General features: G+C 43.6%; 1 protein-coding gene across 1 annotated transcript; it reads left to right on the top strand.

The window, feature by feature from the left end:
* Positions 1 to 3,965: 3,965 nt before the first annotated feature.
* Positions 3,966 to 13,006, top strand: LOC130480350 (mitochondrial amidoxime reducing component 2-like). The gene is made up of 7 exons (XM_056852839.1): positions 3,966 to 4,216; positions 8,220 to 8,393; positions 8,867 to 9,029; positions 10,289 to 10,390; positions 11,217 to 11,278; positions 11,531 to 11,602; positions 12,880 to 13,006. The coding sequence occupies exons 1-7, from the start codon at positions 3,966 to 3,968 to the stop codon at positions 13,004 to 13,006; spliced, it is 951 nt and encodes a 316-aa protein (XP_056708817.1).
* Positions 13,007 to 13,614: the final 608 nt, after the last annotated feature.

The raw sequence follows: 13,614 nt of genomic DNA, 5'->3' as shown, positions 1-13,614 counted from the left end.
AGACGCAACCCCAAAGGAAATTCTTCTTTTGTACCTTAAGGGCCTTTTTTGTGAACAAGTATTTAGCACTCTTTTTTTTTTTGTAATGTATATTTCCTATATTGCATTTTTAAAAATTAATGTAATACTTTTATGAAATATTGGTGTACATATAACTTTCTGAAAAGGGTTTGTGGTTTGAAGAGGGAAGATATTGTTATAGTAATAAGCAGACCTTTTTGTATGTTGTACATGCATAATTAGATCTGAACCTCAGATTTTCAATCATTGTAAATGGATTAATAGAAATCTACTAAGAGGTTGAAGAAAGGAGTCACATCACTGGATAATTGCTTTTCATCATTTTTGCACAGCCAGGTTCTAAACAGACTACTTGGAAATAAGTTTCACTGATGCCAGTGGGACGTGGTTGTATAATGGCATTTATCTAGCCACACCGTTCCAAAGACTTAAGTGCTATTAGTCTGTGGAAGATGGGACATTGATTTCCACCCATTTTCTCTCACTGTAGACCCTTTCTTTGCCCCACTGCTGTTTCTGAAGATTGTCTGAATTGAACAGAAAAAGAATTGCAACAAAAATCAAAACCAAAGAATAAAAAGCTGCAGAGACACAATATATGTAAATGTATATTATCAAAAGTAAACACAAAATTGCTGTCTCTATAACATACTAAGGCAAATCAGAAATACATGACCAACAAAATATCTCTATATACATAAAGCATCAAAACAAATCAGAAATGCCCGGCCAGACGCATTTTGTTGGTCATGTATTTCTGACCAACGTGGGCTGATTGCTAGATGGAGACCCTGGCTGCCAATGTGACTGCTGCCAGGAGCCACCTGGAGACGATGCTTGGACTGACACAGAACCTCTTGGAGGGGCAGGCACGGGTGCAGGGGTTCCTGGACAGCCTGATGCGCACAATGGGCCCTCCCCCCACAGTCAGCCCACCCTCCCCACCTCCTCTGCCCTCCAGCACATGTTCATAGGTATGGCAGCTTAGTCATGAATAATCATCATAAATATGGAGGATATTTGGTATTCCTGTCAATTTTTGTAATGGTACAATGGTGTGAACATCCCCTTTTATTGCTATGGAATAAACAACTCGGTCAAATAAAGAGAAATAATATTTACAGAACCTTTGTATGGTGTATGTACAACTGAATTCCAAGGTTTGTGCACAAAGTGCCACTGGAATTCAGCTACCCTCATTCTTTGTATTTGTTTTCTGATTTGCTAGAGAAAGCTCTTGAAGAGATTTATGTAACTCTGCTGGTAAATGTTTACCTGTTAACTTTATCACTGTGCTTTTTGTTTGCTTTAGCGAAAGTGTGTCCTGGAGAGCAAGGCAGTAAAGGAGATGGTTAATCACACAATGAAGTTTTTCTGAGTAAAACTAAAACAGTAGCTTGAAAAGGATTTGGTTTTTGATGGAGTTAGTTATATGACAACATCAAAGGATGTTTTTAAACCATAGCCCACTTATTCTGAACTAGCAAAACAATAATCCTGGAAAATTTACTAAGGCAAATCTAGCACAACCGGTTTATCAGGTTTCTTCTGCTTTAAGTCAATATGCTTCATTCTAACACCCCATCCTATTGGTGTTTGCCACTGTTGTATCTACACCAGAACCTACAGTATGTTGTTCAAAACAAAAAGCCAATTGTTTTGCATGTCTAAGGGGTCTTATATTGAGAAGCTATGAGCAATGGTTTTATGCCAATAGCACATTTGGGCAACCAACTTGAGCTAGCCATACAACCATGAGTGGAAGAATAGTGAAGAGGATGTGTGTGTGGGGTGGTGGTGGTGGTTAATGATACTTGTGCCATTTTGTTAATGATACTTGTGCCATACTCTATGCCATTTTGACCAGAAGCCTCTTCTCCCACAGCCCCATCTGAAAATTTGTATTCAGTGCAACAACTTTTCTTCAGAACACACGTGGACTGTTTCCCCCCACCCCCTGCAGTGACCATAGAGGTAAGGGAGTGAACATGCTTAACCTACTTTGTCTGTGATGCAGACATCCAAAGGGTTTCCTGACAACTTTGAGCCCTGGTTTAAAAAATTAAGGCTTACTGCACAGGAACACATGAAGCTGCCTTCTACTGAGTTAGACCATTGGTCTTTCAAGGTCAGTATTATCTACTCTGACTGGCAGTAGCTCTTCAAGGGCTCCCACAGAAGGCTTCCACACCACCTACTACCTGATCTTTTTAACTGGAGATGGCAGGGACTGAACCTGGGACCTTCTGCATGCCAAGCAGATGCTCCACCACTGAGCCACAAGCCACTCCCCTGCCTTGCACTATTGCAGCATTAGAACCCAGCCTGGTATCACCTGTAGAGAATTTGGCCACTGCCTCAGAGGGCACTTTTAAATAACAGTTATGCGTCCAAAGAGCCACCCAGTCGTTGCTGTTGCACTAGGGTTGCTAACTCCAGGTTCAGAAATACCTGGAGATTTGAGGGTGGAGCCTGGCAGAGTGGGGTTTAGGGACCTTGGTAGTCTATAATGCCATGCAGTCCACTTTCCAAAACAGCCATTTTCTCCACCTGGAGTGGAAGGAATCCAATATCTTACCCCTGTTGGGGAAGAATTTTGCACTTTAATCTTGAATATGGTATTCAGCTGAAACCCGATATCATGGATGGTGATGTATAACTGCATGCAGTATATTTTTGAAGAACTGAGGAAGAATTGGGCTTCGTGCTCCGAAACGATTGTTTTCTCCTTCAATAGCCTGCTGTGCTGCAAAGAAAGATATACACCTTAAAGGACTTTTAAAGTGAACTCTGCTTCAATACTTACTTGATAGAGGAATTGATTGCAAACTTACCTGTTGGAATATTCTGTAAATAAGAAAAAATACACGTGTTTGTTGGTAATATATGGTGTTGGTGGTTACATTACCACATACTGTAAAGATTTAGCCAGAATATATTTGGCATCAATTACGGCTGGATTCCTGTACTGAATACCTGGAGGCTGGCAACCCTATGGATATGATACTTGAAGTAAGGTGTGGGTGCTGTGAAGATTCATTGGAAGCAGGGAGACTTCCAGAAGGAGGGCATTCCAGAGGGGGTATCACCAAAGAATCTGAGGAAGGGAGCTTTGACTCCTGAAAGTTTATATCCTGGAAATCTTGTTGGTTGTCAAGGTGCTGCCGGACTCAGACCTTAGTACCAGAAAAGGTACTCTTGTGGTCTCACTGGTGGCCACCCTCCCAAACTTGAAATCTGCCTTCATGGATGGCCCTGAATTTAGCAGCATGAAGTGGCAATCCATCCATCTCCTGCAGCAACCGTCACAGATCCCTCTTTTGTGTGTGTGTAAAGTGCCGTCAAGTCACAGCCGACTTATGGCGACCCCTTTTGGGGTTTTCACGGCAAGAGACGAACAGAGGTGGTTTGCCAGTGCCTTCCTCTGCACAGCAACCCTGGATGAACAGAGGTGGTTTGCCAGTGCCTTCCTCTGCACAGCAACCCTGGACTTCCTCGGTGGTCTCCCATCCAAATACTAACCAGGGCTGACCCTGCTTAGCTTCTGAGACCTGACGAGATCAGGCTAGATCCTTCTTTTAGGCAAGTGCAAACAGCTTGACCGTATCACATAGGCTCAGAGTGAGAAGAAAAACCCATGGCCCTTCTTTGTAGCTCTGGGTAGGAATTATCTCTGTAACACTTCATGCATCTGATGAAGTGGGCTCTGGCTCAGGAAAGCTCTGTCTGCGTTTAGGTTTCAGGTTTTTATTGGGTGTGTGTGTGTGTGTGTGCTCAGCATGTATTTGGAGCGAGGCGGGGGAAAAGGCGAACAATATCCTGGGGAGGAGGACCTCTTTCCCTCCCAGCATGGCTATAAAAGAGTGGGCGAGAGGGCGGGCGGTGGCCAGCAGGAGCTGCCTTCCTCGGGCTCCCCCGGCCAAAGGGCGGCAGGCAGGCAGATCATGGCCGGGCCGGCGGGGCTTTTCCCACGTGCGCCGCAGACGGGGTTCGCCTGGCTTTGCGCCCTGGCCGCCGTCGGGGCGGCGGCGCTGGGGGTGGCGGCCTGGCGTCGACGGCGGGCTGGTGGAGAGCTGGTGCGGGTGGGGACGGTGTCGGAGCTCCTCATCTACCCGGTCAAGTCCTGCCGAGGGGTGTCCGTGCAGCAGGCGGAAGTGACCCGGCTGGGCCTCCGCCGAGGGGACCTTCGCGACAGGTAGGGATGCACCTTGGCAGGTGTTACACCTTGACAGGCTACTCCTTGACAGATCGGGCCCGGTGCAAACTCTTACGGCCGTGTATGCACGGAAGGCTTCGCCTTGGGTTTGCCGCTCTCTAGATGCGCGTTCCCCCCCATCCAAATGCTCAAAACTCTGCAGGGGAATTATGGTTGCGTTTTGAGCATTTGGATGGGGACAACGTGCATCTAGAGAGCGGCAAACCCAAGGCGAAGCCTCCCGTGCATACACGGCCTTAAGACCTGCAGGGCAAGCGGGAAAGCAGCAGCGCTTTGGTTTTTGAGAGCGTGGACTCTCGAAACCACTCCCTGCTTCTGTTGAGATTTGGGGTTGAGAAGAGACTCTTCCCCCTCGTCGTTAATAACGGTCTCAGCCATGATCAGGGTGAGCTCTGGCTGTCCGAAGGTATGTGTGAAACAAAATCCATGTAATACCTGGTGTGCGTGCCATATTTATGTGCCCCCCCCTCCCCTTCTTCCCGCACCTGTTGAACCGCTGGAAAGTCGATCCTTCATTTTTGGCCATGTAAATTTAATTTTACAGCCTCCAAACACGAGGGATACTTAAGCGTTGCAGTATTTTATCTTTTTCTTTTTCTGTAGTATGCTTTCTGAAACTAGAAGGCCTTCAATGTTATCCCAATAAATTAGTTGCCGTTTATATACCTAAAAACACAGTACTTAAAGTCTCACCAACTTGATCCAACCTGCTCATCCTACTTCAGATTCCCACTAGCTCAACTTACATTTTGCAAGATCACTGTCACTCATACATCATGCTTAAATGATCGGGGGTGGGGGCAGGGAATCCTTTAGCAACTATCTGTAAATGTCACAGTGCCTAAGCCGATAAGAAGTAGCTTCAATTATTTGTTTAAACAATTATTTGTTTAAAGGAGGTGTTCATTATAAGCAAATAACACCTTTTGAAATTAAAATTAACATTTTTTGTTCATCTTACATGTTGCTGACACCAATCATAGACTCAGTACAGAAATATCTCTTGGCTGTGAGGAAGTCACAGGCATGAGTCACTGGCAACAGCCCAGGATATCATCCCAGGTGATTTTGGCCATCTGGTTACACAAACCCAATCCAGTTAGGTTTGTGTAACCACTGGTCTTGCTCGCAAGTCTGCTCTCTATGGCCAGGTCCATGGTTAATTAAGACCCGAGGAGCACAAAAATGGATGAGTGTTTATTAAAGGAGCAAAGGGCACCGTGAGAAGCTGGGTCAATCTCTGCTCGGCCATGAAGCGCATTAGGTGGGCAATCTTCTGCTGGACGCTCTCTGTCACTTCCTGTGTAGGAAAGGGAAGGAAGCATAAATACATAGACTGGGACATTGAAACAGCCCAGGAACAAGGCAAGAGATCGTATGGCACTGGCTGGATTGAGACCATGGTGAGCATGGTGATGGTGTAGGCTCCCCCCCTCCACACTGCTTCCTGTTTTGCCGCTGGCAGCTGGATCCAAGCCAGCTGGTCAGCAGCAGAATAGAAGGTGATGGGCAAGCCTACCCCTGTTGCCACTGGCCGGGTTCAAGCTGAGCAGCCCATGCAGCACTACCAGCACTTAAAGAGGCTCAGTTCCAGGTGACCTTCTCAGTAAGTTAAATGGCCAACTGTCCCCAACAGATGGGTAGAAGAAGAGGACAAATCAGAGTAAATAAGCAGGAGAAATCAACAGAGACCCATGTGGCTTAAAGGACTACAGAACGGGCTTTAATCCAAGTGTAAAGGGGCATTCCTGGAAGATGAAATGTGAAGGAGAGGCAGCATGTTACAGAGTTGAAGAGGGAGGGTACTGTGAGGGCACTGGGTTAAAGGAAGGGTGTGCAACGGCAGTGGAGGGACAGAGGATGGAGCCTTCTGGGTGAGCGCTTAAAGAAGAGGAAGAAGAGTTTGTTTTTATATGTGAATTTCTCTACCTCTTAAGGGGGAATCAAACCAGCTTACAATCACCTTCCCTTCCCCTCCCCACAACAGACACCCTGTGAGGTAGATGGGGCTGAGAGTGTGTGACTAACCCAAGGTCACCCAGCTGGTTTCGTGTGTAAGAGTGGGGAAACCAACCCAGTTCACCAGATTAGCCTCTGCCGCTCATGTGGAGGAGTGGGGAATCAAACCCGGTTCTCCAGATCAGATTCCGCTACTCCAAACCATCCTTCTTAACCACTATACCACACTGGTAAGGTAAAGCATGCTGTTGAGTCACAACTGACCCACGGAGATGTGAAACTTCATGAGGTTTTCAAGGCAAGAGATGAGTAGAGGTGGTTTGACATTGCCTTCCTCTGCAGAGCAGTCCATTCTTCATTGGTAGTCTCCTATCCAAATACGGACTCTGCTTTGCTTCCAAGCGCTGACAAGATCAGGCTAGTCTGGCCTATTAGGGTTGCTACATACACATGAAGCTGTCTTCTACTGAATCAGACCTTTGGTCCATCAAAGTCAGTATTGTCGAAGGCTTTCACGGTCAGAGTTCATTGGTTCTTGTAGGTTATCCGGGCTGTGTAACCGTGGTCTTGGAATTTTCTTTCCTGACGTTTCGCCAGCAACTGTGGCAGGCATCTTCAGAGTAGTAACACTGAAGGACAGTGTCTCTCAGTGTCAAGGGTGTAGGAAGAGTAATATATAGTCAGAAAGGGGTTGGGTTTGAGCTGAGTATTGTCCTGCAAAAGTATTGTCCTGTAAGTATCAAGATAATGTGCTAATGAGGGTATGGTATGTTGATATGGAACCATTGTATCCTGAAGTGATCTGTTAATGTGTGTAATCCAAAACTAATCTGTATGGCTATTGTTGAATGTTGTCTTTGTCTGGAGATTTTTCAGGGCAGGAAGCCAAGCCTTATTCATTCTTAAACTCTCCTCTTTTCTGTTAAAGTTGTGCTGATGTTTATGAATTTCAATGGCTTCTCTGTGCAATCTGACAATCTTGTCTACTCAGACCGGCAGCGGCTCTCCAGGGTCTCAGTCTGAGGTCTTTTCCATCACCTACTTGTCTAATCCCTTTAACTGGAGATGCCAGGGATTGAACCTAGGACCTTCTGCATGCCAAGCAGGTGCTCTACCACTGAGCTACGGTCCCTCCCATGCTCTGTATCTCTGTGCCCTGATACTGCCTACATTTCGTGTGTGTCTGTGTGTCTGTAAAGAGGTCATTCTCTCCTTTCCCCTAATTGCTGCAACCTCAGCCCCAGTTTCCACACTGGCTACTGTGAAGTAATACATTATTACTTAATGTGCACCAAGGGGCTTAGAAACTGCATCCAGGGACATTTTCTGGTTGCATTTCACCCAAGTTTTCTGCCCTACCTCTGAGGAGGTTTCCAGTATATTTGCTGCACCGAAGGAGACCATTCATTTATCCAGGTCCTGATTGGGTCAAGGTGTGATGTACGGTAAGCCCTTCTGACAAGAGTTACAAAACTGAAGTTATAACCCCTGTGCCTTTTGTCATTGTATTAGACCCAAATGGGGAAACACAATCCAGTAGACACCATTTTCAAAGGAATTTCAGAATTCCTTGAGAGTCCAAAGTCCATCCTTTTTCCTACAGGGCACAGTGATGCTGCTGTTAGCATTCTGTCTCTCAGTCTTCTATTGTGTGCTCTGCATCTCTGTGCCCTGATACTGCCTACTTTAAGTGTGTGTGTGTGTGTGTGTGTGTGTGTGTGAAGTTCCATTAATCACAGTTGACTTATGGTGACCCCAGCAAGAGGCTTTCAAGGCAAGTGAGAAGCAGAGGTGGATTGCCATTGCCTTCCTCTGCAGAGTCTTCCTCAGTGGACTCCCTTCCAAGTACCGAACCTGCTTAGCTTCCAAGATCTGACAGGATCAGACTGTATAATGCCACTTTCCCTCCCCTACATTATGTACTGATTTCAAAAGATGTAGCATTTTAAGACTGAGATATTTGTATGGAATATGAGTTTGTCACTCTTTAATGAACATTATTTATTTTTGTTTTAAATGTCAGGTGTTGGACTGTGATCAAGCAAGACGGACGTATGCTATCTGCTAAGCAGGAACCTCGCTTGGTGCTAGTTTCTGTAACCTGTGAATCTGGCTATTTAAATTTAAGTGCTCCAGGAATGAACACACTGAGTATTCCTGTCGAAGTACCCAGAACAAATTCCATCTGCAATTGCAGGTAGTAGATGATTTTTCTCCTTGCACCCTGGAAACTGGAGTTTTCTATTTACCATGATCTCTCTGTTTAGATGAAGAAAGATTAAGCTGAATGTAAGATGTGTGTGTGCATTTGTGCAAGCCCTATCAGTTCTGGATTAGGTGGACCACTGACCTGATCCAGCAAGCTCTTTCTTATGTTTATATTCTTAATCCTTACATATACCTCTCTTTTCTGCTCCTTATTTCTCTGTAGAATAGTGACCCACAACACCATTCTAAGCTGTGTTACACCCTTCTAAATCCATTGATGTCCATGGGCTGAGAAGGGTGTAACTCTGTTTAGGATGGTACTGCCAATCACCATCTGGGTAAAAACAAAATATGGAAAGCAGATGACATGGGTTGTCATCATAATTTTGTGATGTGAAGTATTACACTAAATGTACGGCTTGTAAAAGGGTACTTACGGGAAACATTTTGATGGTCCTTTAGGCGCTTTGGAATCCATGCTGAAGGCAGGGACTGTGGAGATGAAGCAGCTCAGTGGATCACAACCTTCCTGAACTCAGAGCCTTACAGACTGGTCCATTATGAAAAAGATATGAAAACAAGGAAACCGGTTGGTTTCCTACCTCTTTTCCAACCTACAGATGAGGTTAGAGTCCTCCAAACATTTATTTTCAGTATTTGCTAAAGTATTTGGGTTGCCAGTTACTTTTTGCTTAACACTTATGTGATCCAAGAATGCTAATGTGGTATTGGTTTGAGGGTGAAGTCCCAAAGCATACTAACTTTGAAACAGGTTCTGTCAAAATTAGGGACTCTCTAAATGTGTTTAGGATGCTGAGAGCATTGCATGTTGTCATTTGCTGGAAAATAAGTACGATACCAATTCATATTGGCTTGGATCATGTAGTGTTCAGCTGGGGAGAGCATGGCATTTTGCTTAAGAGATGAACAGGTTCATGCAGTAAAGTAAATGTGATTGGCCTTTCCCTTTGGGCGTTCTGCTGGCCTGCCTTCTTCAGACTGTTTGACCTCTCCCTGATGTTGTTCAGGGAGGCATCTTTATACTCATGTTTCTAAAATGCATGTTGGGAAGTGGCCAGAAAAGGTCAATGTAATCATGACACTCATCTGTAGCAAAACTCCTTCATGCATGTGTTTCTGAGTCTGACTCTATTTTTTGACAATCCAGAGATGTTTGTTTTAATGTTTTCAGACTGCTTTTTCACAAGTTGGAGAAAAGACAAGATGTCATGCATGTTGCTATCAGTATTTGATCTTTGTAACAAGACTAAGAACACTCTTCCTGGAAATGGTGCTGAGTTTCCCTTCCTTTGGGTACCTTTTTTTGTATTCCTAGGCATTTGTTGCCTGATACTTTTGCATCCTGGGCCCATTTTTAGTACCACAGCTGTTTGTTTATTGGTATGAATGAACTGAAATAAGGAAAGAGAGTTTAGTGGATGATCCAGCTTAAGTTAAGAAATACAGAGCCCCATTGATTTCAGAGGAAGAAATGTGTATGTGCTTAACCTCATCCATTGAAATCAAAAGTGGTTGTCTTTGACTGAATCATTCCATTAACTTGGGTTAACTACCCTTGTACTATTCTTAATTATATTTTATTTATTTATATTTAGCTGAGCTAGGCTATAACCCTGGTGTGATTTTGCAAAGTTTGTCCTCTGTTTCTTATGAAATTAACAAAAAGGCAATTTCTTCTTTGGAGCAATTGTTAGGATGGAATTTACTAGACGGCATTCTTTTTTCAAGTTCCATGGAACAATTTCACTGCTTGTTAAAACCTCAGGCAAAAGTTTGCATTTCACACCCCAGCAGAAGGTGGTTCAATTAGAGAATCATCATGGAAACTATCAACACCTATCGTCTTTGCATTTATGTGTACAGGTTGCCTATGCTGAAGATCTAAATGCCCGGTTAGAGGAGAAAATCAAAATAACCAGTTTCCGGCCAAATGTAGTTGTTACAGGTTGTGCTCCTTATGAAGAGGTAAGTAATGAGTTCTTACAATGTATATTGGGAATACTTCATTCAAAATCCTTAGTTCTTGTCTAAACATCCCCCCAATAATATCTCTGAAAGTCTTGAAAACTGGGTGTATAGCTTGAAGTACTATTTTGTGTGTGCAGTCAAGTCACAGCTGACATATGGTGATCCTGTAGGGTTTTAAAGGCAAGAGACACTCAGAGTTGGTTTGCCATTGCCTGCCTCCACTTCATGACCCTGGTATTGCTTGGAGGTCACCCATCTAAATAGTAACCAGGGCCAACTCTGCTTAGCTTCTGAGATTTTATGAGATCAGGCTACCCTGGGGCTATCCAGGTGAGGGCTGAAGTATCATACTGGCCAATAAATATTTGCAGTTTTCATAATATGATCTACTGATACAAAGATCCTATCATACGCCTGCTGCTGGTTCAATTCTGTCTTTCCTTTTTAATTTCTTCCCTCCCACGTGTTCTCCGTTTGTGTATATTTTTAGTAGAATTGTTCATTTTAGGAATATTGTGAGAAGCTTTGGGGACTCGAGTTCAAAAAGCAGAGTGCAATGTCACTAAAATATGCAATCAAATATATAAATAATGAGGGTATTAGTTAGTTGCCTACCATAATAGCAGTACACATTGATTGTATTATTTATTTATTCAAAACATTGATAAGCCGCTTTCCCACCCAAATAGGGTTTCCAAGGCCTATGCACAATAGTTACAATGGAATATCTTGCCTAAATGATTTAGGAGATGTATTTATTCAGATTTTTACACTGCCTCATCAGAGTTCTGCCGTAATGTGTGATGGGTCTTTTTTTCTGTAGGATACATGGGTTGAGCTGTTGATTGGTCAGGTGAAGTTGCAAGGACGAATGTCTTGTCCCAGGTAAGAGCACCAAGCATTGGTCTCCGCAGCACTTGTGTTTATTTTTTGAGTATTTCTTTTTGAGCATTTCTACTTCAAACAGGGCCCATCCTGGAATGAGGAGTGGTGGCCTCAGGTGGTGGATTTTTGTGGGCCAACAGCCTCTGCATTCAGTGACTAAAATGTGGTCCTTATTAGACGAAGTTAAAACTGTTCTTGAGGGAATATGTTAGTAGGACACATCTTTTAATTTAATATTTTCTGTAATTGCAGGTGTATATTCACAAAGGTTGATCCAGACACTGGGATTATGGATAAGAAGGAACCACTAAAAACGCTGAAAAGGTAGCAAACATATTACCACTTGCTTTGTGTACTTTTTTTGTGTTTCGGTACTCTTGTTTGCATTTACGTGTTCAAGACCATGGTGTTCAGGATCAAATGGTTGCCCTTTCCAACATCACAGAAAGATCATAAATGGGGCGTACTGGCCATTTCACTTACCAGGAAAGTGTGCAGTGGGCTGTAGGTGGGCAGGAACAAGGAATGCCGAGCCCTTGGGATTCCCCCGGCCCTGCAGGACTTCCTTGGATCAGGCCCTTCAGCAGCTACAGTGATTGGTGTCAACTCACCATTTGCCTCCTTCCTGTGCTGCCCTCCCCCCCAGGCAATGGGTACGATGATGCCCATCATCAGCACTGCCAGTCATGTCTGAGCTGAGTGGTCCCTGCAGTGCTGGCTTGTTCCTGAGGCGCTGAAATTTCCCAGTCCACCCCGATCTCACAGCACCAGTCTCGGACATGCACTTCCCAGTGGAGTTGGCTCACACACATACCTGTAAGTCATTGAGTAATCGTGTATGAAACTAGCCCTTCCAGCTAATGTCTTGAGGCCCAATAATAAAGAGACCAGTTCCATGGACCAGTTCCCTCTTAATATATTAACTGATGCTTGTACACTTTTAAGGTTTCCTGGACTGGTCTCCTTCTTGTCCCTCCCTTTTACCAGTACATAACAGCAACAATTAGAATTTTTTAAATAATTAACATAATACAGTATACAAGATCTTTCACTTTAAAAGGGATGTGGGCTTTTTAAAGCACATCTACATTAATGTTTTGAAAGGGTTTTTAGAAGTTCATTGATTCTTTTCTAGTACAGGTACAGAAGTGTTTATGTTTCTCCCATTTCTATACCTCGTTCATCCTATGGGAGCAATTAGCTATGCTGCCAATTGTACAGTGGTACTTGACTGACTCTTCCATTTTAAAGAGTGGGAAGAAAGTATCATCTTTTCACTGAGCACTTACCATGCTCGGGTTTAGTACCAAAGAGTTAAACTGGTACATATGTAGGTGTTGTGTGACATGTCCTTACATAATATGCATTAATAAAAATCCTGACAGTCTTTTTAGATTTAGAAAAGTAACACTCCAAAAAAATTATTCTGCCATTGTAGTACAGGAGTGACCTAGATTATGCCCTCAATTGATACAACAATGTGTGTTCACTGTCCTTGTACTATCCTGCTATACGTTGTCCATTTTTATGTCAAAATTCGTTTTAGCTTAAGTATTTCCCCCCCACTAATGACACATCTTTCTGCGTTCCTTGTTTTTTAGCTACCGCAAGTGTGGTCCTTCTGAACAACATGCCTTTAAAAATGATCCCCCTTTCGGATGGCTATATGGAGTTGATAAAACTGGAATAATCCAAGTTGGAGACCCTGTGCACAAGATAATCTACTGACTGAAGATATTTTTTGTACTTTTCAGTCATTACATTTTTGGTGCTTCCTACCACATGTACTGGGAAAGTGCACTACACATGATTGTCTTTGTGCGGGCCAATGGCCGTAACAATAAATGTAACATGATTGTCTCAATATGTGTAACAGCCATTTTGTCTGAATTGGGTGCCGCATATTTATTCCATCTTAAGTACATGTGGGTTTGTGGGTTTCTAGAAGCACCTAGTTGGCCACTGTGAACAGACTGCTTGACTTGATGGGCCTTGATCAGATCTAGCATGACTTTTCTTATGTTCTTATGAATGCAAACCCTGAAAGAAATCAGGTTTTTTGATTATGTATAGTTAAGCCAGAATATATGCGCATTTCCCTATTTAGACAAAATGATGTTCATATGTATTGGGCCGATTGCACATAATGCTCTCTCCTGGTTCACACGGTAGGAACTCTGGAAATGCGGTGACTGAAAAGGGCTTAGGTAGAAATGAACCGTGTTCGTTTCTTGTGCAAATAGACTTTCTGCATAAATTTTGCTAAACTACCCTTTTCAGTTTGTTGAAAGTCTGCCTGTTTTGGAACCCATTGAGAAGTTTACAGTTTGAAGTCT

This window comes from Euleptes europaea, chromosome 7 (assembly GCF_029931775.1).
Source record: "Euleptes europaea isolate rEulEur1 chromosome 7, rEulEur1.hap1, whole genome shotgun sequence".
NCBI classification, from domain to species: Eukaryota; Metazoa; Chordata; class Lepidosauria; order Squamata; family Sphaerodactylidae; genus Euleptes; species Euleptes europaea.
The sequence above is the reverse complement of the archived record's forward strand: the minus strand, read 5'-3'. Positions and strand labels throughout refer to the sequence as shown.

Bases quoted from the DNA above. Each gene is read 5' to 3' on its own strand.
- LOC130480350 (XM_056852839.1), top strand. From the start codon at position 3,966: ATGGCCGGGCCGGCGGGGCTTTTCCCACGTGCGCCGCAGACGGGGTTC. The intron at 9,030-10,288 runs GTTAGAGTCCTC...TTATGTGTACAG, and splicing joins TTTTCCAACCTACAGATGAG to GTTGCCTATGCTGAAGATCT. The intron at 10,391-11,216 runs GTAAGTAATGAG...TTTTTTCTGTAG, and splicing joins GTTGTGCTCCTTATGAAGAG to GATACATGGGTTGAGCTGTT.